This window comes from Colletotrichum karsti (assembly GCF_011947395.1).
Source record: "Colletotrichum karsti strain CkLH20 chromosome Unknown Scaffold2, whole genome shotgun sequence".
NCBI lineage: Eukaryota > Fungi > Ascomycota > Sordariomycetes > Glomerellales > Glomerellaceae > Colletotrichum > Colletotrichum karsti.
The window spans coordinates 1,368,235-1,391,374 of NW_024065902.1; the positions used below are offsets into that span (position 1 = coordinate 1,368,235).

At 54.8% G+C, this 23,140-nt stretch overlaps 8 protein-coding genes across 8 annotated transcripts; 4 read left to right on the forward strand and 4 right to left on the reverse strand.

The window, feature by feature from the left end:
• Positions 1 to 2: 2 nt before the first annotated feature.
• CkaCkLH20_00937 (uncharacterized protein) lies at positions 3 to 1,166 on the forward strand (the record flags this gene model as incomplete). The annotated part of the gene is made up of 1 exon (XM_038883657.1): positions 3 to 1,166. The coding sequence occupies one exon, from the start codon at positions 3 to 5 to the stop codon at positions 1,164 to 1,166; it is 1,164 nt and encodes a 387-aa protein (XP_038751252.1).
• A 151-nt stretch (positions 1,167 to 1,317) lies between these two features.
• On the reverse strand, positions 1,318 to 2,062 carry CkaCkLH20_00938 (putative ribosomal protein L23; the record flags this gene model as incomplete). Its single annotated transcript, XM_038883658.1, has 2 exons — positions 1,318 to 1,885; positions 1,989 to 2,062. The coding sequence occupies 2 exons, from the start codon at positions 2,060 to 2,062 to the stop codon at positions 1,318 to 1,320; spliced, it is 642 nt and encodes a 213-aa protein (XP_038751253.1).
• Positions 2,063 to 3,095: 1,033 nt separating this feature from the next.
• CkaCkLH20_00939 (ThiJ/PfpI family protein) lies at positions 3,096 to 4,096 on the reverse strand (the record flags this gene model as incomplete). The annotated part of the gene is made up of 3 exons (XM_038883659.1): positions 3,096 to 3,327; positions 3,387 to 3,888; positions 3,961 to 4,096. The coding sequence occupies 3 exons, from the start codon at positions 4,094 to 4,096 to the stop codon at positions 3,096 to 3,098; spliced, it is 870 nt and encodes a 289-aa protein (XP_038751254.1).
• Positions 4,097 to 5,462: 1,366 nt separating this feature from the next.
• CkaCkLH20_00940 (uncharacterized protein) lies at positions 5,463 to 8,550 on the forward strand (the record flags this gene model as incomplete). Its single annotated transcript, XM_038883660.1, has 3 exons — positions 5,463 to 5,981; positions 6,037 to 8,374; positions 8,447 to 8,550. The coding sequence occupies 3 exons, from the start codon at positions 5,463 to 5,465 to the stop codon at positions 8,548 to 8,550; spliced, it is 2,961 nt and encodes a 986-aa protein (XP_038751255.1).
• A 1,161-nt stretch (positions 8,551 to 9,711) lies between these two features.
• CkaCkLH20_00941 (ABC transporter) lies at positions 9,712 to 13,778 on the forward strand (the record flags this gene model as incomplete). The annotated part of the gene is made up of 4 exons (XM_038883661.1): positions 9,712 to 10,563; positions 10,614 to 11,402; positions 11,461 to 13,695; positions 13,752 to 13,778. 4 exons carry the CDS (start codon positions 9,712 to 9,714, stop codon positions 13,776 to 13,778), a joined length of 3,903 nt encoding a protein of 1,300 aa, XP_038751256.1.
• Positions 13,779 to 13,965: 187 nt separating this feature from the next.
• CkaCkLH20_00942 (uncharacterized protein) lies at positions 13,966 to 15,516 on the reverse strand (the record flags this gene model as incomplete). The annotated part of the gene is made up of 1 exon (XM_038883662.1): positions 13,966 to 15,516. One exon carries the CDS (start codon positions 15,514 to 15,516, stop codon positions 13,966 to 13,968), a length of 1,551 nt encoding a protein of 516 aa, XP_038751257.1.
• A 2,205-nt stretch (positions 15,517 to 17,721) lies between these two features.
• On the forward strand, positions 17,722 to 19,107 carry CkaCkLH20_00943 (glucan 1, 3-beta-glucosidase; the record flags this gene model as incomplete). Its single annotated transcript, XM_038883663.1, has 1 exon — positions 17,722 to 19,107. The coding sequence occupies one exon, from the start codon at positions 17,722 to 17,724 to the stop codon at positions 19,105 to 19,107; it is 1,386 nt and encodes a 461-aa protein (XP_038751258.1).
• A 464-nt stretch (positions 19,108 to 19,571) lies between these two features.
• Positions 19,572 to 22,179, reverse strand: CkaCkLH20_00944 (uncharacterized protein; the record flags this gene model as incomplete). Its single annotated transcript, XM_038883664.1, has 3 exons — positions 19,572 to 21,440; positions 21,504 to 21,801; positions 21,869 to 22,179. 3 exons carry the CDS (start codon positions 22,177 to 22,179, stop codon positions 19,572 to 19,574), a joined length of 2,478 nt encoding a protein of 825 aa, XP_038751259.1.
• Between the last annotated feature and the right edge of the window lie 961 nt (positions 22,180 to 23,140).

Here is a 23,140-nt window from a genome sequence, read left to right on the forward strand (position 1 = left end):
TCATGGCCTCTAGTCCTCAGTCAAAGCCCCCGGAACCAACCTCTCCAATCTCATCACCAAGATGCATCCTCTTTCGCGATGAAACCCAAACGGTCTTCCTCGTCGACATCCCCACTTCTATCGAGGAGAGCCAGGTCTTGCCGGGCCACAATGCCGAGACAACACGCGGAGGAGGGGCACCGCCCCGGCGACGGCGGCTGTTGTCGGTCGACCCCGTCGCCGCACCCTATCCGCTACCGGAGCCACGGAACACCCATGTCAACCACAGCACACCCGCGAGCCAAGTCGCAGACCTCATGATCGAGGCGGCGGTGAGGAGCGCTCTCGACACGCTAAATGAAGATCACACCGCTCCGTTTTGTCTTCCACGAATTACCGGAGACGAGAGCATCACCGCCACAAGCGGCAGCGGTGACGATGGGAGAGGCGTACAGCACGAATTCGCGGGCAGGGACGCAGCCCGAGACGAGGCAACGGCTGCGACAGCGACGCATTTCATTCCTGAAGGGTCCTCGTACCTAAGCGGTTCTATCGAGGAAATTAGAGAAGCTTTCATCTCGACGGCACCCTTGTTCGATCTTATCGTCTTGGATCCGCCTTGGCCAAACAAGTCCGCCAAAAGGAAGAGGGGAGGTTATGCTACCGTCAGCGGTCTTGAAGAGACGAAGATGCTTCTAGAACAAATACCGGTTGGAGGACATCTCGCTGATGGCGGCCTCGTTGCCATTTGGGTGACTAACAAAGCCAGCTTGATAGACTTGCTCACATCACCCAAGGGAATACTTACAGCATGGGGTCTTGAGGTTGCTACTGAATGGATCTGGGTTAAGATCACATCACAAGGGGAGCCTATATACGACATCGAGTCGGCCTGGAGGAAGCCGTGGGAGAGACTTATCATTGCTAAACGGCGCGGCGACAACCGCAAGATACTCCAGAGGGTTGTAGCCGCAGTTCCGGACGTCCACTCAAGGAAGCCAAACCTGCGATTCCTGTTCGAGGATCTGCTTCCTCGAGACTTCCGCGGTCTCGAGGTCTTTGCCCGCAATCTGACGGCTGGCTGGTGGGGATGGGGTAACGAGGTCCTGCGATTCCAAGAGCACCGTCACTGGGAGGTGGAACCAGCGCAGGATGAAGAGAGTAATGAACCCGATGATACCAATTGACATGTTCTATACCTCCACGCCATCCTTTTTATGTTGTACAAACATGCCACCCGCATGTTCAACTACAGTTGTTTCGTTTTTGTACACGTGACATCCACCATCGCTCGTTATCCAGCACCGCCAGACCCCCGACACGCATGTCCGCGGCCCCTTACTTGTCCTCGCCCTCAACCTTCGCCTCACCCTCAGCCTTCTTCTCGCCCTCGTTCTTCATCTTCTTCGACGCCTCAACAATCATATCCCACTTGCTATCCATTTCCTTCGGGCCCTCCCACTCCTTCTCCCCGCCTAGCAGCGCCTTAGCCTGCTCCGCGAGGGCCTTTCTCTCGAGGCTTCTGGGCGCCCTGCTCGGGTACGACAGCTTGCCCTGCTGGCGCAGCTCCAGCGGCTTGTAGTGGTCCCACTTGAGCTGCTCGCGGGCCTTCCACAGCTTCTTGTTCCAGGGCTCGAGGTCCTCGGGCGGCGGCGGGAAGGCGAACGGCTTCACCAGCTGCACCTGCATGAACTTGTCCGACTGCGGGCGGTAGTGCCCGTGGTTCTTGCTCTTGCGCTCCACCTTCTTGGCCATCACCCACGACCGCACCGCCGTCGTCTCGACACCGTAGAGGTTCCATAGGTAGTCGCGCAGGTCGAACTTGGTGAAGGTGAGGGGCACCTGGAATACGGCCCAGTTGGGTGGTAATTTGTCTTTTCGGATGAGGGTGATCGTGTGGGAAGGCCTAGGGAAGAGAGTCAGAGAACGACGTTAGATTTTTGGTTTCGTGGTGGTTTGCGTGATGCGGTCGTGGTAGCGGGGTGAAGGGATTTCGGGGTCAATCATACAGGTAGACCTTCTTCAGTCCGAGCCTGAAGTTCGGTACCGCGCGGGTAACCGCCTCTGTCGCTGACGTCGCCATGGTGTCTGGGGTCTGCCGGGTGATCGAGGACGTGATGCGACTTCGCTGGTTGCCAAAAAGTGCAAGGTCGAGATTGAAAGAGTTGCTGATTGGCCGAAGCGGGATTACGTAGATCCGTTTGCGCAGGGGTTCTCACGGGAAAGCGGGGCTTCATCCGGGCCCGGTGGCGTATCCACATTTGCCCCATCGACGGCCGGGTCCCGGGGTGCCCGGAACATAGTCTACGATTAGAAGTACCTTACTGACGAAGTCGAATATCGGGAAAGCTGTCTGAAGAATCGTCTTCACGTCCTTTTGTTTGATGTACTCGTTTATGATTTATCACTACAAAACACTTGTTCGCCGTACCCGATGAACTGCTCCCGCGACACCCTACTAGCTTGGGAATTCACATCTTCTGAATTACAACCTCCATGACAGATTGTCATAGTTTCGTGCAACAACGATGCCACACTGTATGTCTGCTGTCAACGGACACACACGACAGATGCTCGAGTCTGGGGTAAACTTCAAGTTTGAAACATGTGGCAGAGAGCTCACCTATCCGACGTTTAGCCTGACACACCAACATCGGAGCTGACGAGGTCTCGAGGGATTGCCCAAGGAATTGCCTTGTCCGTCAAAGCTTGTACCCCAGATTCTGTCACCGGACGAGTTTAGTTATGTAAGCTCACGCACAGTTGGGCTTAATTCCCCACTGGTTTATGAGGGGCAGAGTGCGCGTGACGAAGCTGAAATGTGGCATTGAACTCGAAAATGCGGGCGCTGGACCAAGTCTGTCATGCACATTGGCATCGGGACAAGGCAGCGTTGCGGTTGGCTATAATCAATGGGAAAACTTGTCACATGAGAAAGAGAAATGTCAAGAAGTTGAGTTGATTGCACTAATAAACACGTAATTGCTTCAATACTATCGAGATGTCAAGATCTCTTTACACATCTGGAAGGCTTTTCCCGTCCTTCTTACAGATCTTCATGAATCGTGAATGAACTTTTACCATCCATCCGGTTGTTCATGGGTATCATAACTCGTTTAGACGTCGAGTCCATCGACGACAATGCCCTTGTTCCAGGTCCAGTGCATATAGCGGGCGGTCTCCTCGGCCGACTCCTCGGAGACCAGGGCGCTGATGAGATACAGCGCCGCATCCACACCGGAGCTCACACCGGCGGCGGTGATGACGCGGAGGCCACCGAGGCGCATAGCGGCGCGGCGAGTGATGGACTCGCGGCGGCCTGAGCTCTTGAAGGACATGCTGCCCTTTCTATACTGATTGTTAGCGGGATCTGGCCAATGAGTACGAGGATTGAGAGGATTGCGTACCTGGCGTTGGAGGGTCGGCGGCCGGCGTCGGATGTGCGACGGACATACGGGTTCTCGTCCTCGTCGCCGAGGTCGAATCGGAGGTTGTTAACGACGTAACGAGCATCCTCCATTACGTCGGTTCTCTCGGTCAGGTTGCGGGTAGCAGCCTCACTGCATAGAATCTCGAAGGTAGTGATGTAGTCTTGGTGGGTGGTGGCAGAAAGGCCGGCGAGGACGCCCTGCTTGGCAAGGAAGAGCGAACCGGTGCAGACGGAGAGAAGGGTACGCTCGTGGGCGGGGTCATTCTTCTGCAGCTCGGCGAAGGCGGTAATGAGGGGGAGGGGCTCGGCGTTGGCCTTGATTATCTTGTCGCTGTCGCCGCCGACGATGACGAGAACGTCAAAGTCGCTGAGACGCTCATAGGCCTCCTTGAAGGAGATCTGGGTGCCAATGGTGACGCCAGAGTCGGAGACGACCTTGGGCTCAGCTGCGGCGATGGTACATTCGAAGGCCTTGGAGGCTGCGGGGTAAGGGGCTGGTCAGCCGGGCTGCGTCGTGCCATTGGGGGCGGGGGAAACAAAAGGAGACTCACTCTTGTCGTTCTTGTCGTGGAGAGCGTTGGTCAGAGCCTCCATTGGGCCTGCCATATCGAGAAGGTCGAAGTTAGGTTGCAGGGCGAACAGAACCTCGACCGGCTCGTCCGCCACTGCAGAGCTCTTGTTTGCCATCTTGCCGACTGTATATGGATTGGATTAGGGGGAAAGGAGGTAATGTTGAAGCTTGAGCTTGCAATTGAGTTGATTGATGCAATTGGAACCGGGAAAAGTTCACAGACGAGGTTGTCGCGGAGAATTGGTGAGGCGTTTGTTTGAGTAGTAGCTTGGTTGATGATGTAGAAGGAGAGAAGGAGGAGAGGAAGGACAGCTCAGAGCTATTTGGTTTTAAAAGAGGGAGGGGAAAGCAGGTATTAAGGGTCGAGTCATCTGGACACAAAGGAGGGGTTGCACCACCACCCGATCTCTCTCATCCAAGGCAAGGTAGGGACGGTAACGGTACATGACTTTCTGGTGAGGGATGCTGGCAACGGCTTCGTACCTCACCTCGAGCTGCGCGCGGTAAGGTAGGTAAGGTAGGCATTCGCAAGTGGCCGTCAAAGTGACCTGAGCTGAGGGGGTTTGCTCTACAGCAAGCTGCGTAAAGGCATGAGTGCTTCGTACCTGTGACTGGCCATCAGTGACTGATCAGGTGCGTTTATGGACCAGGCCACAACCCACACCAGCTTCAAGTGGTCCCACGGTGCTTCTGGCCCCACTGTCGCCCGTACGTTTTCCTGGGGTCGGGTGCATCGGTGGCCCACGGCGCATGGCGCAAACGCGAATTGCGGGGTTTTAGCCCCGTGAGGTCACTGGTGGGGTCTCGGTACATGCCTGCAGCGTGATCCGGCCACCGAGATCCAAGTATCCCCACCTGCCGCGCTTCATCCGGGCCACCTCAGTCAGGTTCAAGTGTTCCAGGGTCACCCGTCATTCCATTTGCTGAGCTCATCGCACACTTCCAGGCACTAAAGACCCGCTGAAGCAGGATTAAGCGAGACCATTCAGCACACATGGCCGTCCCCTCACGCCCTAAACACTCCGTAACGTCCACCGCAATGATCCAATCTTTTCCCGTCCCCTTCTCCCACTGTTCCACGCCCATTCCATTCCCGGTCTTTGCCTTGCACGACTGAGGGTCCCTGGCAAAGCTTGTACCTTGCATCAGCAGATTCCGTTGCGATTGCCTGACAGTTACATGATCATTATCGCCCTCGACAGCCGCGCCCGCAGCCCGCCCGAGCCTTGCTTTTTTTTTCTGCCATCCCGATAAAACATCGCAAGGCTCCATGAAGAGTCGCAGCTAGCACAATGGCGTCGTCAGCGTAAGTGGCCCGATTCCCTTGTCGCCATGTCCGGCGCTCGTATCCGGCTTCCCTTGCGTCATGCGGTGCGCGATATTCGTTTGAAGAGCACTCCCGCGCCCACAATAACTCGATGACGGAGCTCACCACCAGCTAACACGAAGTCGCCCAGGTCACTCAAGGAACTCTCCAAAGCCCTGACAACTTTCCTCTCCGCCTCGCCGTCTCTGCCGCTCCCCGACGACATCGCCCAAGTCATCGATGCGTACCTCAACAAGCACGAGGATTCTAGCGAATCGACTTCGGACAGGTTGCACGACGATCTCCTAAGCATCTATGAGAAGCACGTCAAGGGCACACCTGCCAAGTATGCGGTCTTCATCCATATCTTCCGGCTTCTGGTCCCAGTGCTTCGCACGCCGGCCCGCCTCTACAAGTGGTGGGATACACTGAACGATGCAGTCCTGGAACACTTCACTCGGGAGAAGGGTCTGATGGAGGAATCGCACAACGCCACCCTAGAGGTCTTGATGCTTGGAATTCCCGACAACGACGACTCGACCGCCGAGCTCATTGTGAATCCCTTTGCCAAACGGCTGTTGTCTTCCTGGATGGACAAATGCTACAAGACGCAGTCTGAAGGCGACTTGACCGGAGAATCCAGCGAGCGCGCAATACGCCAAGTGCTTATCACGTACGGCAAGAAGCGCCCTAAGGTGAGTCATCCCGCATAGATGTCATGATGGTTCTCGTCAACTAAACGTGGTACAGGACTTTCTCTTCACCCTCGACAAGTTTTTCGTCCGCAGTGAATATCGAGCTCGAGCCGCCAAACTTCTATGTGAATTTGTTCAGAGTCAGCCGCCGCATCTGCACCAAATACTGCAAACACCACTCTTCAGCAACTTGATGCGATGCCTGCAACAAGACACGTCCACCACCGTCATCTCCGTGGCCATCACCGCTTTGATTATGGTATTGCCACATATGCCAAGCTCCTTGGTACCACATCTCCCAAACCTGTTCAACATCTATGCAAGATTACTATTCTGGGATAGCGAGAGGACCGGGATTATCGAATCTACATCAGATGAAAGCGAACAGAAGAGCCTTGCTTCGCCCTCTGGTTGGGAAGCCTGCACTTTCTCTCCCGAGACCGACGACATCGATATACCTCATCTCGCCAACTACTTCACTATCCTGTACGGCCTGTACCCCATCAACTTCATGGACTATATCAGGAAACCGCAGCGCTACTTGCGGCATGCGAATGCAGCCAATCCGGACGAGGTCGAGGTTCAGCCAACCGAAATACGTCACAAGTCCGAGCGCTTTCGACAAAGTCACCTTTTGCATCCCAACTTTTACACTCTTACCATCGAGTCCGAGAAGACCGATTTCGGTCGCTGGATGACGAGTGAGCCGGCAGAAGTTGTGGCTGAGTGTATGGCGCTGCGCTTTTCCCCAGATACTTTCGCTGCGGTCAACCCGGACGTCGCTCAGGCTGCAGAAGGCGAGAGCTTGCTCCTCGGTGAGGAATCGGATCGTGACGGTCTCGGGCCTGCGCTGCTAAGTGATGCCGCACCCGATGCTGGCGCCGACAGCTGGAGAAATTCACAGAGCCCTGGAGGTGCTTCCAGGGCCAGCAGCCGCGTTCACTCCAATCCACAACGTCAAAGCTCACTGTCAAGTCACCCATCCAACAGAAACTCTCTGGACGCTTCGAGGACAGACGTACCGGGCGACAGCCCGACGTTGCAACCCCAGCTTGTAACGTCATCATCGCATACGCATTTGCAAGACATGATTCACTCGAACAAAGTGATCAAGTCTGGGTTGCATCAGTCACTCGCAAATGATAGTGTTCCATCACTTGCACTTAGTCACCAGGAGTCTACGGCAGAGAAATCATCCTCAAACCCGCCTCCTCCGCTTCCAGCAATCTCCGAACCACCCTCTACAACTGATGGACATGCTCAGATTGCGCACTTGCAACGCCAGATTCTTCTCCTTCACAATGACCTGAATTTCGAGAGATATCTCAAGCAGCAGCACATGGCACACATCGGAGAGCTTCGACGGAGACAAGTTCGGGAAGCCGCGAGTGAGGCCGAGACGCAAAATCTCATTTTGAACAATCGCACCTTGAGGAAACGACTGGAAGACTCGAAGAAGGCCGAAATGCAAATCAGGAAGGAATCGGAGAAGAGTCGAACTTTGGCCAAGAAATGGGAGTTTGATCTGTCCGCCAAGCTGAGAACTTTACGCGAAGAATCGAGAAAGACGAAACTGGAAATTCAGTCTCTGCAACAAGAGCTACAGGCTGCCAAAGAAGAATGCGAAAAGCTGAAAAAGCTCGTCTGCGATGCAGAAGTGAAGGAGCTGAACTCAACGCAAAATATGCAATCCATCGAAATCAACGCTGGCGACATCGATCGACTGAAGGCCGAAGTGGAGCGACTATCGACTTCTGAGAGGAATCTGCAAGCTAAGGAGGCAGAAAGGCAGGCCGCTCTTGCATCCGCCTCCCAAGCGGAAAACAAGGCAACAATGTTGGAATTGAAACTTCAAGCACGCGAGGAAGAAATCCAAAAGATGAAGAAGCTCTTCCAGACACAAATTGGAGTCTTGAATTCAAAGCTCCTGGAGGCGCACGAGGGAATACACAACAGACGGTCAGCCGAGACCAAGGCGGCGGTTGAAAGCGCATTGGCAGCAAGCCGGGCAAAGCAAGCAGAGTTGCAAAAGCAGTATACCACTTTGATGCGGAAGTATACTGTACTGCAGTCTCAGGTGGAAGAGGGCAGGTTCATTGTGGGGTCGTCGAACTCTCACAATCGAGCCGACTTCCCTTTCCGCATGGACGTGGACGGGGCAGACTCGACTCATTCGACCAGCCCCGTAACGATGAAAGGCAGAAGCTCGGGACTTCATCGGGTCCTGTCGGATAACTTCCTCCCGTCCTCATACACCAACACACCACCCATCATGACCAACCCGTCGACGCCGGTGCCGCCCAGCGCGTCGCTTGCTCCGGCACCTTCTAGTCCCTTGGAGCCGGACGACGCAGCCAGCTCGAGCACCACGGATCAACGATACTTCGGCAGAGGTGAGTCTGGAGTATCCCGACTTCGGTTCAAAGACGGGTTTTGGAGGATCAACTAATTGAAAACAACACCAGGCGGGGTTCAGAATCGGCGTAAGGATGAAAAGGGCAAGGCGAAAGACGACGCCGACAAGAAGAAAAAGTCCGGTGTCATCCGTGGCATCCGTGGCTACGTGTAAATGAAATGCGACGTGGAATGGACCTGAGAGATACCCAATGCCTTTCGTTTGGCCCAGCAGGCCTTGATACGATGTTCTGCGCTTATCCGTACATAAGGGCAACGAGATAAAAGACATGAATTGCAATTCCTTCTTGAATCGTTCAACATCACAGTCCTGTCACGTCAAGAAAATGACATAAGAAGGCGAACCTTCAGCGATGAAGTGGCGTGTCAACCACGGATGCTCGGATCAGCTGTCATTGCTGGTCTTGGCAGAGCCGCAGATGCTGCTTGGTCTGGCCGGATGCACCCGTCGTATCACTGACCTGAATAGACACGAGACGAATCAGAGCGCCGGCTCCTGAACATTCCAGACTCCGCTGAGCAAACCGTTGAACTCTCGGCCTCGACGGACAGCTTCTGAATGGGACAAAAGACGGGAAAGTAGACAGCCTGGCGGTCAGCTAAACCTCCCCCAGGCATTGAGACTGACAGTGAAATCAAAAAAGGTCCGGTGTAAGCAAAGTTATGACTGCTTGTCGTCGAGGAGACATTCTGTACCAGCCAGGCCAAATACCACGATCTAATTGGCCAAAATACTCCGAGCTTCAATTTACGAGCACGAGCGCACGACCCCGTAGCCTTCCAAAAGCGGTAATCCCACGACCTTCGCTGTAGCAAGTGTTCATCTGAAGCTCGAGACGTGGTTTGAGTGGTGGTCAGCTTGAACTGGAGTGTTCATCTGTCATGAGGACTTTCAAGTCTGATTTTAGGTATTTAACACGGTATTTCCTCGCGAATAATCCACTGCCCGGAGGCTTAAGTATCCCAACAAATGTTCCCGTTTCTTGAGTTCAGCTTTGAATCAAATATCACCTTCTTCCAGAACTCTCCTGACACTCTATCCGTCTTTTGCCCGGTCCAAAACGGACCACGGTACGACCATCACCAGCCCTTTGACGGTCAAAACAACAGGCATAAAATTCGAGATCAGACCTTCAAAGCCTCGACGCATCGCATCATAAAGTTGAAGACGACCAAGCGTGTTTCTCTGGCCTTGAATAAGTTTGGTGCTCCCCTCTCTCCGTCAAAACCCCATTTTCCAAGAGAAGTGGTCGTCTCGCTGACGTTTGGCAGCTCCGCGACTTAGACACACAACTTCGTGACACCCTCGCCCAACATGTCGACGATTAACGATCCGATAGAGGAAAAGCAGCCAGACTCGAAACCGCCGGAGCGGGAGCGGGAACGGAATCCCGCATTCTCAGACTACCTCCGCGTTTTCGCTTACGCCACAAGATGGGATTTCATCGTCTACTTCATCGCCTCGGTAGCATCCATCGGCGCGGGCGTCACTCTTCCCCTGATGAACGTGATATTTGGCCAGCTGGTTGGCCAATTCACGGATTACTTCCGCACCGACTCAGACATGACGCGGTCCGACTTTGATCGCCTCCTCAACCGGCAAGCGGCGCTCATCATGGCCCTCTTCCTCGGCCGCTGGGCCCTCAACGCCGTCAACAAGTTCTGCTTCCGCATGATCGGGATCCGGCTCTCCTCGGCGGTGAGGCTGCACTACCTGCAGGCCCTCTTCGCGCAGTCGATCCACGTGATAGACTCGATGCCGCCGGGGGCGCCCGCGACCGCCATCACCACGACCTCGAACACGCTGCAGCTCGGCATCTCCGAGAGGCTGGGCACGTTCCTGCAGTTCAACGGGACCATCTGGGCGGCCATGGTCATCTCCTTCGTCTGGAGCTGGGACCTGACGCTGGTCACGTCGTCGCTGCTCCTGTACATCGTGGTCGTGCTGGCGGTGATGCTCCCGAGGATCGTGACGGGGCAGACGGAGACCCTCGAGGCCGACGCGCAGGGGACGGCTGTTGCGAGCGAGGCTCTAGGTGGGATCAAGCTGGTCATGGCGTGTGGTGCGCAGGAGCGCGTGGTTGAGAGGTACGAGGGATGGGTGTGGAAGGCGATGCAGAGAGCCCAGAAGACAGCGCCCGTTGTTGGGCTTCAGTTTGGTTTAATTGTAAGACTTCCGCCCTGTTCCATTCATTCTGGGAAGCTAACCTGCATCAGTTCTTTGGCATGTTTGGTGCGTTCGGTCTGGCGTTCTGGTACGGCACGCAGCGCTTCATCGCCGGCGCACTCAACAATGCAGGGGTTATCATCGTTGTGCTAATGTCGGTGATGATGATCCTTACGTCGATGGAGCGGATCTCGACTCCTCTCATGGCCGTGAGCAAGGCCATGGTCGCTGCTTGCGAGCTGTTCACCGTCATCGACGCACCTATTACGAATCCAGGTTTTCTCAAGCCCGATATCGAATCAAGGGACATCGTCTTCGAAGACGTCGTCTTTGAGTACCCTAGCCGACCCGGTGTCACGGTGTTGAACAAGCTTAGCTTCCGCATCAGACCCGGCCAGAACATAGCGCTTGTCGGTCCTTCTGGGTCGGGTAAGAGCACGATCGTCGGGTTACTGGAGCGATGGTACTCGCTTAGGGAGCAATTTTCTTTGCCAAAGGTTGTTGAAGCGAAGCCGTCGACCAAGCAATCGGAGAAGTCTGCTGATGAGAAGACCGAGACATTTGAGGAGGACATGAAATCGCCCGAGAAGCCTCAGCTTTCTGGCTTCATTTCCGTCGGCGGAGTCGACCTGGAGGATCTTGATCTCAGGTGGTGGAGATCGCAGGTTGGTTTGGTACAGCAGGAACCCTTCCTCTTCAACGATACCATCTTCGGCAACGTTGCGAACGGTCTGATTGGAACGCAATGGGAACACGAGTCCGAGGATTGCAAACGCGCGATGGTCGAGGAGGCGTGTCAGGAGGCGTACGCTCATGAGTTCATCAGCCGTTTGCCCGACGTGAGTACAGAGAAGGACCCCTTTCCATCTTTTAAGCAGCTGCTTATTTAATTCCCAGAAATACGACACAAAAGTCGGTGACGGCGGTGCAAAGCTGTCAGGCGGCCAGAAACAGCGCCTAGCCATAGCCAGGAGCATCATCAAGAAGCCTCGCATCATCATCCTCGACGAAGCAACCAGCGCAATCGACGCCAAGAGCGAAAAGGTGGTTCAAGCCGCCCTCGACAGAGTCACCAAGAACCGCACAACCATCACCATCGCCCACCGCCTATCGACCATCAAGAAGGCAGACCACATCGTCGTGCTGCAGCGCGGCCAGACGGTCGAGCAGGGCACGCACCAGAGCCTCATGGCCAATCCCTCCGGCGTCTACAGCGGCTTGGTCCGGGCTCAGTCGCTGCACTTGTCGACGTCCGACGACGGCAATGCTGACTACTTGTCGTTCTCCTTTGATACGGAATTAGAAAAGGAGGACGATGATGATGATCTGATCGGCAGCCCCGCGAGCATTCACTCCGTTCATGAGATTGCGCCTCGAAAGCCCCGTGGTCTTATCCGCAGCTTCGGCAAGCTCATCTGGGATCAACGCGCGAGGTGGCCATCTTATCTCGGCATCGTCATCGCGGCCATGGCTGTTGCGGCCGGTATCCCGATCCAGGCCTGGCTCGTCGCGAAAGTCATCGGGGTGTTTCTCCTCACAGGAGATGAGCTTGAGAAGGAAGCCAGTTTCTGGGGTCTCATGTGGTTCGCGCTCGCCGCCGGGATCGGCATTTCCTGGGCTGCCGAGGGTTGGATCGGTCTGCATACCCAGTACTTCATCAGCGCCGTCTACAAAAGGCAGTACTTGAGAGACATGCTGCACCAGAAACTCAGTTTCTTCGACGAGGACGAAAATTCCCACGGGGCGTTGAGCTCCCGCGTCGGGGGCGATGCGAAGCAGCTCGAGGAATTGCTTGGCCTCAATCTCGCGATGTTGCTATCCGGCATCTTCACCGTCATCGGTTGCGTGATTATATCGCTTTATTTCGGATGGAAACTTGGTCTCGTCGCCATGTTCATTACCATGCCAATCATGCTCGCCACTGGTCTCTGGAAGTACAGGCACGAAGTACAGTTTGACCAGATGAATTCGACCGTATTCATGGAGAGCTCGCAGTTCGCCACCGAGGCAATCGGGGCAATCCGAACCGTCTCCGCCCTGACGATGGAAACTTCTATCAACGAGCGCTATCAGAAGCTCTTGAGTGGGCATATCCTAGCCGCGCGCCGTAAGGCTCAGTGGACCGCCGTCCTGTATGGCTTCGCAGACAGTGCTGGTCTCGGTTGCCAAGCCCTGGTCTTCTGGTACGGCGGCAGGCTCCTGGCGCGCGGAGAGTTCAGCATGGAGGCCTTCTTCGTGTGTCTGATGGCCATCATCCAAGGCTCCGAGTCGGCCGCCCAGGCCCTGGCCGTGGCTCCCAGTGCTGCGCAGGCCGCCGCCGCCGCGGATCGCATCCTCGACGTCCGCGAGTCTGCGGACTTCGGAGACTCCGTGACCAGAAACGACGGGAACATATCCAGAGCAGACGGCGGCGTGCGCATCGAGCTGCGCGACGTCCACTTCAAGTACCCCACGCGCGACGTCGTCGTCTTCAACGGCCTGAACTTGGTCATCGAGAAGGGCCAGTATGCCGCGTTCGTCGGTCCGAGCGGGTGCGGCAAGACTTCCATCATCTCCCTCTTAGAGCGCTTCTACGACGTGGAACCCAATCGCGGCGCGGTCCTGTGCAACGGTCTTAACATCAAAGGCCTCAACGTGTACGACTACCGTCGCAGCCTCTCCCTCGTGGCGCAGGAGCCGACCATGTTCAGGGGCACAATCCGCGATAATATTCTCTTCGGCATCCCTGAGCCCTCTTCCGTCCCCGAGGAGAGAATCCATCAAGTCTGTCGCGATGCCTTCATCCACGACTTCATCGTCTCCTTGCCCGAGGGCTACGACACGGATATGGGCCAGAAGGGCGTCTCCATGTCCGGAGGGCAGAAGCAGCGTATCGCCATCGCCCGCGCCCTTATCCGTGACCCCAAGGTCCTCCTCCTGGACGAGGCGACGTCTGCGCTGGACTCAGAGTCGGAGAAGATCGTCCAGGCGGCGTTTGAGCGGGCGCGACACGGGAGGACGATGATTGCCGTGGCTCACCGGCTCTCGACTATCCAGAACGCCGACGTGATCTTCGTTTTTAGTGAAGGTCGTGTGGTAGAAAAGGGGTCGCACGCTGAGCTCATTAGAAGGCGTGGTGTTTATTGGGAAATGGTAAGTTCGCCCTCATTGCCCTTCTGCTTCAGTGTTGTATTGACGAAGACGTGTAGTGCCAGAGTCAGGCCTTGGATCAATAGTGAAGCGTAGTTCGTTAAGCATAGCGTAGATTTAAAGAACGATTGCGGGCCGCAAACGTAGACGCCGGCTCTCTTGTTTTGTACATCCGATCGGGGTATGAGGCAAACAAACTTCATGTTGTATGGTCTCTCTCTTGAGGATTTACAATGGCCAAATGTGACTGCAAGCCTGCCACGGCCCAATCATTCATGCGTCATTCATCTTATCATACGCATATATCTCGGCAACGAGCATACCGCCGCGTCCAGAGAGGGGCTGTCGCTTCCACTGGACTTCCTCGAGCTGCCCTCGAACTTCAGCGACATCCTCCACGACATTCCACTTGCACGTCACCTCGTCTCTTTCCAGGTAGCGGAAAAGAATGCGGTCTCCGCCATCTTCGAAGACGAATTCCCGTCGCCACAGTCGGCGCCACTGGTCGTCAGGCGTCCCCTCGACAGCGTTTATGCGCTCGACGGTGCGGTTCCTCTCCGCCAAAGCGTGAAGAGACCGAGTTGTCCACAGGCCATCTTGGCCGGGATAGTCCCTCAACATCATGACGGCTTCGTCGCGTAGCAGCGGGTCGCGGCAGAATAATGCCAAGATAAGCAGATACCACGCGATATCGCATTGCAGCGAGAGCTGGTGTGCCGGGTTCTGGTTTGCTTCTCGTTTTGCCGCATGTAAAGCTATCGAGGCAACGGAGAGGTATTCGCGGAACATGTGTGAAAGCGCTTTCAGCGATGCGGCGTCGAGAAATTGCGGGGGATTCTCGAAGATGTACATACCAAGATACTGCAGCCTCAGGTGGATCGCTCGCAGATAGATTGGTGACTCCAAGTTGTAGGACATAACGATGTTGTTGAATAGGGGTTGGAAGGCGACGTCTATTGCCTCCATTGCCTTGCTCGACTTTTCGGCAATCTCCCTAATGCGAGCGTTCCCGAGAAGCTCTGCGTGGAGACCAAGAATTACTTCCTCATCTTGAGAATTCATAACCCCTGAATCATATACGAATTCTATCATGATGGGCCTCATCGCTGACTGCACTCGTTTCACGGCCGCCCAAGACTCTTCAAAGTCGTCGAGGCTGTTGAATGTAGCAGGGATGTCGCCAATGTCCATGGAGCTGGGCATTTGACTGAGGAGAACCATGAAGGACTCCAGGTTGTGGTTGTGATTCCTCAGCACCTTTGTCAGATTTGGCAGGGGTGGACCCTGTCCCATTCTGTCGCGCAGAACAATCCGGGCCTGTTTTGCGAGGTGGTTAAAGACATCAGCCACGGCTGCCAGCAGAGGCTTTGGGTTTGGTGCGAGCCTGACAATGTGGTGTTGCGCGTTGTCGTCTGTAACGATAGCAAGCAAGAGACAGAGACCATGATTGATATGATCCAAGGCAGCTTTTCGGTTATCTCTGAGTGTTTCGAAGAACAGGAGAAGCACCGAGAGAACGATGGCATCTTGGAGGGAAGCTTGTTGGCTTTGCTGACGGAGCGAGCGGCAGTAGTGCGCTATGGCATTGAAGTAATGGACATCGCCTTCGTTCTCGGAAGTCCCAGGCATTGATGTTCCACCGAGAGAACGAATTTTAGACTGGCGATGCCACATGCTGAGGGCGCCGATGGCCGTCGCGGCAGATCGTAGCGTACCGCTGGTGCGGGCCAACTGCGGCAGCGTTACCTCCCACAGGTCGCCCTTTGATGTCGCATTAGTCCACGGCGCGCGGGATAATTGAACGAACTCCTGAAAATAGAGCATGCTCGCGGTATCCTGAAAGTCGAGAGCATCCGGGTCCAGTTTCAACTGCGTCCTCAGAGGTGCGGTATGACGAGTGAGTCGACTAGAATCCCAGGAAGCTTGACCGGGCTTGGAAGCAGCATTCTTCCTGGGTTCGATTTTATAACCCTCACAATGACCCCGATTCTGGAGGCAATTGCCGCAGTGCGGCTTGGCTTCGTCGCATTTGATATGGCGCTTCTTGCACGTGATGCATCCTGTCCGTACTTTGCGTGTGCTTGAACGAGACTGCTTCGGTTTGGCAGCTAGGCATCGGGCTTGGACAAGGCTTTTCGGGTCAGGATATTGAGTGAGGTATGATCTTGAATCCGCCATGGTCATCTACCCAGCTTTCAATCACAGCGAAAGAGGGCTGAGGTGTAGATGGTGAGATCACAAAGGGATGCCTGATGGTACCTAGTCGACTTCCGTATTGGGTTGGAAGACCCACTTTAGTCAGTCTCCATTTCCTCCACTCTATTGAAGACTCGGATTAACCACAATTATCCGAGGCTTTTTCCGGAGTAAGGGACCCACCCGACATGACCCCTCGTTATGTACCTTAATGCATGTTTAATCTCAATATCAGTCATTTTGGAGAGGAAATCCATTTTATTTACAGCTCCATCATACTTTATTAGGAACGCTCGGAATTAGCATTTGTTTACGAATTGCAGGTCTAGAAAAACAACATGGATTTGAGGAAGACGGGACTGCGGAGAATGTGGTCCTGTGCCACCCCTGAACCCTTGCATACCTGGGGAAGCGAGCGCGGTACCTTGCAGCTGCCACTTTGCTCCTCTTGCTTCTTCCACGTCTTCTTCGCAGTCACCTCGACACGGCCATTGGCGATGCTGCAGGATGGACGTGAAACTGGTTCTTCCCCTGCAGTAGGCTCTCAGTCCCGGGACGCAACCGGGTCCAACCAGCTTAACATTTACCGCCACATAATTCTATCTCTGTGGTGCGCCAACCAATTGCGCGATTATGAAGCTCAACTGCGCGGCATATGGATGTTATCGGAAGCCACTGGAAGGCTAATTCGTGTTGTTTCTTCTTTCCTCATTTGACATTTAACACATGTTGACGTACATGACATTTCAAGCTTCGTGTTTACGAAAAAGCCCGCCAATAACCGGAGAATACACAGCTGGCATGTCGCGCATTCCGGCGGCGTGTTATTTTGGTCACTCTCCACATCCATGAGCGTCGTCGTTGATGGAAAACACGGGGAGTGCCCACCACGGCCTGGCCGGACCGGGGCTCAGGGGTGAGAATAGTGCATGTGGCTGCGGAACTTGACAGCCCAAGTTGGACGCCGGTCAGCCGGTAAAAATGGGATGACAGCTGTGATTGGGTCCTTGTTTGAAGCCGTCTTGCCCCGAATTGGTTGCCGTACAGACAATGTGACCTCATCGTCTCGTCGCTTCAGGGGAAAACCTGCAGCATGAAGCTAAACATGGGCTTCGGATACGGGGCACACCTGGTTCCTGGATGGTGGTCAAGTGTAATTACTATGATTCAATGCTCAACATTGACGCGGCATCTTGGAGCGGGTGAGCGGTTGGCGCCAATTCACCTCAAGTCAACTCAGGCATGTGGAACCACCAACTAACCTCAGCTCACCCACTTGCCCTTTCTAGACTATTCCACCTTCCGGGTGTCATCTTGGTTTGCCGACTTACGCAATCCTCTCATCCGGATTGGCCCTGTTGTGTTGGAGGGTGTGGGAGACAACCAAAAAAGGCCGAGAGGGGAAGGGGACTTCCGCTGCCATGTACAAGGGACAGGGGAGATGGCAAGCCCAGCGAGCTTGTTTATGATCTGATCAAGCATCTGCCTTCTTAGTCTGGAGAACCTTCTTGGTCTTCTCTTTCTTTTCGCCTTTTCTCCCCACGCTCCCTCTCCCTCTTTGACGTCCCTCTTTCCTCTCTTCACTACTCTCACGATCGTTGTCCTGTTCTTGTCTCCAGGGTTCTGAGGCGACCTACCTATACCCAACAGTCCCTCGTTCAGTCGCAGTTACCTACGTGCTAATACCTATTTGCTCTTCCCTCAGAGCCCGTCTACGAGTTATTACCTCGGTCGACTACCTGCATTCGCTCGGCATCTCGCAAGCCTGCTCTTCGACAGACTTGCAACCTCACTTCATCAGTCTCGTATCCCTCAGCTTTGCATTCAGTCAATATGCGTACCCTTAGCTTGGCAGCGCTTCTCTACGCTGTGTCGGCAAACGCCTTCCAAGGTTTCAACTATGGCTCTACTTTCACCGACGGCCGCGCAAAGACCCAATCTGACTTTGAGGCCGAGTTCAAGGCTGCAGCCAGCCTCGAAGGCACCAAGGGCGCATTCACCTCTGCCCGACTATATACTATGGTCCAAGGTGGCAGCACCAACGACCCCATCTCAGCCATCCCGGCTGCTATTTCTACCAGGACCAGCCTGCTGCTCGGTCTTTGGGCTTCCGCCGGGGACCCTACCTTCAACAACGAGCTCGAGGCGCTGAGGAAGACCGTGTCCCAGTATGGCAGCCAGCTCAATGGCCTGGTGGCCGGCATCTCCATCGGCAGCGAAGACCTCTACCGCCATTCCCCCACCGGCATTGCTAATGGCGAATTCGCTGGTGCCGAGCCCAGCACTCTTGTGAAGTACTTCGAGCAGGTCCGGGAAGTTATCAAGGACTCGCCTTTGAGCAGCGCTCCTCTTGGTCACGTCGACACGTGGACTGCCTGGGTTAACGGCAGCAACAAGGCAGTCATCGACGCTTGCGACTGGATCGGAATGGACGCCTATCCGTACTTCGAGGACACGAAGCCCAATGACATCTCCAACGGCAAGGAACGCTGGGCCGATGCTCTGGGTGCGACTCAGGGCGCTGTCGGCGGCAAGCCGGTCTGGGTCACCGAGACCGGTTGGCCTGTCAGTGGAAAGACTGTCGGCTCTGCTGTTCCCTCGCTAGAGAACGCCAAGACGTTCTGGGATGAAGTTGGTTGCCCCATGTTCGGAAAGACGAATGTCTGGTGGTACACTTTCCAAGACTCTTCCCCGACTACGCCCAACCCCAGCTTTGGCGTCATTGGCTCTAGCTTGTCCACGAAGCCACTCTACGATCTTTCGTGTGACAACGCCAACTCTGGTTCTTCATCCTCTTCTGCGTCAGGCACAAAGACTGCCACAGATAGCACCTCTACCCAGACTGGTGGATCAGGGTCGGCGTCAGCTTCGGCTACTGCCACTGACACGGGTTCGGGATCTGGCTCTGGCTCCGGCTCCGGGTCTCAGGGCACTGCGACCGCCACCACAATGTCAACCGCCGTGCCGTCGGACGGATCGGGCTCAGGCGGAAGCGGAGGCGGTAGTCCTTCTCCCTCTGCCTCTCAGGGATCTGGCTCCGGTTCTGGATCGGGTTCTGGCTCAGGCTCTGGTTCCGGCAGCCCCGGTAGTAATGCTACCGTGAGCATGCCTTCGTCGGGCCCAACATCGTCTCCGACTACTGTTCCTGGCAGTAGCGCAAGCGTAACAACCTTCAGCATTGCCATTCTTGCCGGCATGCTTGTTCTTGCGATGTTTTAAGTGTGATGGGCGGACGGAAAGTCACTCTTCTTCGTTACCACGGTTTGCTTTTATACCCTTCTAATGGCTCTGGGATGGCGAGTGAGCCTCAGTACATCAGTTCTTGGACCAGGATGAAACGATTTGACGGCCTCATTTTGACTCAGTAGACCCACCAGTATCCGGCATTGTAGAGTAGGAAGTCATGGGAAAAGCAGGATAACTAGTTAGGTTGGGTCACCTCCACTCCTTAGGGGCAGACATCACTTGGAAATACATAATGAGCAATGCTCAAAGTATTAGAATGTTCTACTATTATTGTCGTGAACTGACCTCAGCGGTCCATGATGTGACTTTGGACCGAACTTACGGTACCTTGTCACACCGACCTATCCACCGTCTCGCCATAGTATTCTCGCCTTGCCAGCTGTATTGATCCTGCCGTCTAGTTCCCAATTCCCAAGCTGACCTTATCTCCATACCAACTACACATTCCATAAGAACTGCGACAACTTCGCCTTCTTATCTACGTTCTCCAACGCGATTCGGGCCGCCTGGACAGGCCTCCGAGACATCATACGCTCGCTCGACTTCTCCATCGACGACTCGACACAATACCTCAACGCATCCTCGACCAGCGTCAGCTCTCTGGCTAAACCACTCTTGAAAGAAGCGTCCCCAGCACCGCGAGTATCGCGCCACAGACCATGCGCCTCGCTCATGTCCTCCAGGATCTTGCAGCAGACGCCAAGAATAGCGAAGTAGTTAATGCGTGCCACCGGCCGCGGGCCCTCGAACTCCGCGAGCACCGCCGTCTTCATCTTCTCCAGCATCTCGACCGGGCTTTGGCGTGAGCTCGTCTCCATGAAGCTCTCTCTCGTCTTGGGATGCTTCAGCTGCTTGTCGGAGACACCGTTGATGTGAGCGACGAACTGCAGGCTCAGCGGGTGGTCGTCGTGATGCTGTTGGAAGAAGACGGACTCGACGTGCTTCAGCCTGACCTTGCTCTCCTTGCTGCTTCCCTCGAGGCGCGATCCGAAATCGCGACCTCCTTCGCCGGGGCGCTCTTTCGAGATCTTGCTGCCGTAGACGACGCGGCGGTAGTGCGAGACAAAGTTGCGGTTCGGCCGCTTGCCGCCGAAGACGTTGTCCTCAAACAGGTCGCAGAGCTCCTCCATGATGGGCACCCGTGGGGCACCGACCTCCGAGCGGACCATGGCGTTGTAGAGGTGCAGCGCGGCCGGGACCATCTCGAGGTCGAAACAGAGGATGTTGCCGAAGATGTGGGCGTGGTGGAGCAGCTGGACCATATGGCATCCGGCGGTCCACGGGGCGCGGTGGTACACGTCCCAGAGCTTCTCCTTGACGTAGTTGTCAAGCGATAAGCTGAAATGGAAGAGCACCTGGAGCTTTTGCACGTAGTTGTTCAAGCCGGCGAAAGTGCTCGCCAAGGTGTCCTTGAGCGAATCTGCGGCGGCCTTCATCTCCATCGCCAACCGGAGAGATGTCAAGCGGGCGTCTTGGGGCTTCAGCTCGCCCCCGGGGTGAAGAAACGCATCGTACGTCTCCAGAAGCATGTCAATGCCGAATACGAGCTCTGTCGGCGGTCGCATGTGAGCACCTTGCTCGTTGATCGAGTCCCCGTTGTAAATTGAAGCGATGTAGAAGATCGGCTCGCAAGGGTAGCGTCTGGGCTTATGTCCGTAAAACTTCATGCCGTACTCCAAGAACTGCATCATCCTCTTTGATGGCTTAATGTTTTTTGGATGCATGAGCTCGTACTTGTAGCTCCTCGCAATACTTTTGTAAATCGTGTAGCCTAGCTTTTGGTCATCCGGAATGGAGTTTTCATCCCAGGGGGGCTCGCTTGAGAGCTCACGTTTTAGAGACTCTGCGCCGTCGTAGTTGAATACTCTCTCCATGTTCGACATGATGACATGAACGAGATTGCGGTCAACCGCGATTGAGTCTCGGTCGACCCCGCTCTGTCTCATCAAACTTCCGGTACTCGGAAGGTGTGCAAGGGGATCTATGGTGGAGACACCCTTGAGATGATTCGGGCTCTTCTTGGACTCTCGGTACTTCCACACGGCCTGTGCGATACTGAGGAATCGGAAACACTCCGGTACACGCTCGTTTCTCCCCAGAGCATCAGGAGACTTGGTGAAGAACTCACAGGCCAGTCCCCAGCATTTTGCCCATTGGGAGCTGCAGGCCAGGCGGTTGGCGGTGAGAATGGGCTGCACGTGGTAGTAGGCTGAGTTGGTGAGCCAGGCTGCCAGTGGCAGAGGAATCATCCCGTTGGCAGCATCTGTGTAGTAACTCTGAACCAGAGAGCTGAGGTTTTTGAAGAACTGCGGGGCTTTATTAGTCTCTTATGATACTTACTGCATCGTGTTGTCTGACGGGGAACATACCACGAAAACCAGCATGACTTCAATCTTGGCACCAAGCTTGTCGTCCTCGAGCGAGAACTCGGTTGGCTTCTTCTTTTCGTCTGTGGGTGCTGATGGCGGGATCACTTGCGCATCAGATTGCTGCGGCGGATCTTGGCTGCTAGGCGCCGTGTCCTGATCATCTCCGATGTCCTCATCGACAACATTCAGGGCGAAGAACTTGTTGGGCGCGATGAAGTTCTTGATGGCTTCTCGCTCAGCGATCGTTGGATTTGAGGTGACAACGAAGGGCTTCAGGACCCGAAGAGCCTTTTCGAGTCTGCGGCCAAGTCAGCGCGATAGCCCAGTTTGACTTCCCCGACTTCAGGGGCATTTGTTCGGCTTACTTGCGGAGGAAGACCTCATGTTCTAGGTCGTCCGCGCACAGTCTCTTGTAGATGGCGAGAACCTCGCGTCGTTTAGCAATGGCGTTGCGGAGGGACGAAATGACGGAGGCTGGGACAGCAGACTCTGCGTCTGAAACGACTCGTACGGCGTTCAAAATATCTTTGGTTGATTGAAAGTCGTCCATCTTGCGCTCGTGGGTAGGCGCAACGAGGCGATACTGGCATCGTAACCATGTCAGGAAGTAGTGGGTAGCAGATTTGTACTCCCCGTAGGCCTCCGAAATGGATGTCCTGATAGTTTCAGAAGGCATTTTGGGCGGAGAAGTCGATGTTTTGTCCATGATCCAGATGAAGAAGGGTAGGACTGGAGCAAAGATCTAGAGAATGGAAAAGAGAGAAGCACTGAAGGGAAAAGTCTGGCTGGCAGGTAATGAGCAAGTTGTGAGATGAAACAAAATCAAGCTGGTGAATTAAATAGTCCTTGAAAGCCATCGTGGCTAAGATCGTCTGGGAGAAACAGTGTCCAACGGATGAGTTGACCAAGATTTCACATGAAAGTGTGTGACGGGCCTTATCATGAAGACGAGTGACACTATTAACCGGCTGCTTGCATTGCACAAAGCAATCAGTTGACGTGGACTGTTGATAAAACTCCCCGTTTGTCTTCACCAAACACAAGTTGGCATTGCCTCGTTTTATGTCTGAGTGATGACTTAGCAGCCATGCTGAATGATTGCAGGAAATTTGATGTGAGATGTAGATCATGAACATTGTTTGACCTTAAAGAACCACAGCTCTCCTTTTCGCTCAAGGCGCTGGTATCGCTTTCATTTTCTCTGAGCTGAGGGCAAGTGATTCGAGGTTCGTTCATCCTTGCGGGTTCGTTCATCCTTGCGGGTTACGTCGACTTGATCTTCCTCCTCTTGCATCTAGTAACCAGACTCGAAATTGACAAGAACGGGAACTACAAGCAGCAGGGCGAGACGACGTTGGTTTACTAAGTAATCATTAGCCAGCAGCAAGGGAGAGAACCAAGTGAGGAGAGGCACTGGACCGATGACCTAGACGGCATCATCAGAAGCACGAGAACCAGCAAATCGAGAGCCAGCCCCGACGCATCGTTGTTGGGAACACGCGTTATAGACATCAGTTGCGTTGGGCGAAAAACTTCACTAAGCGAAGGAAGCGCGCAGCATTGTGTCAACAGCCAGGCAATCATGCGTACTCGCCGGTTACACATCAGAGAAGATCAGAACCAGCCAGCGACCTCTT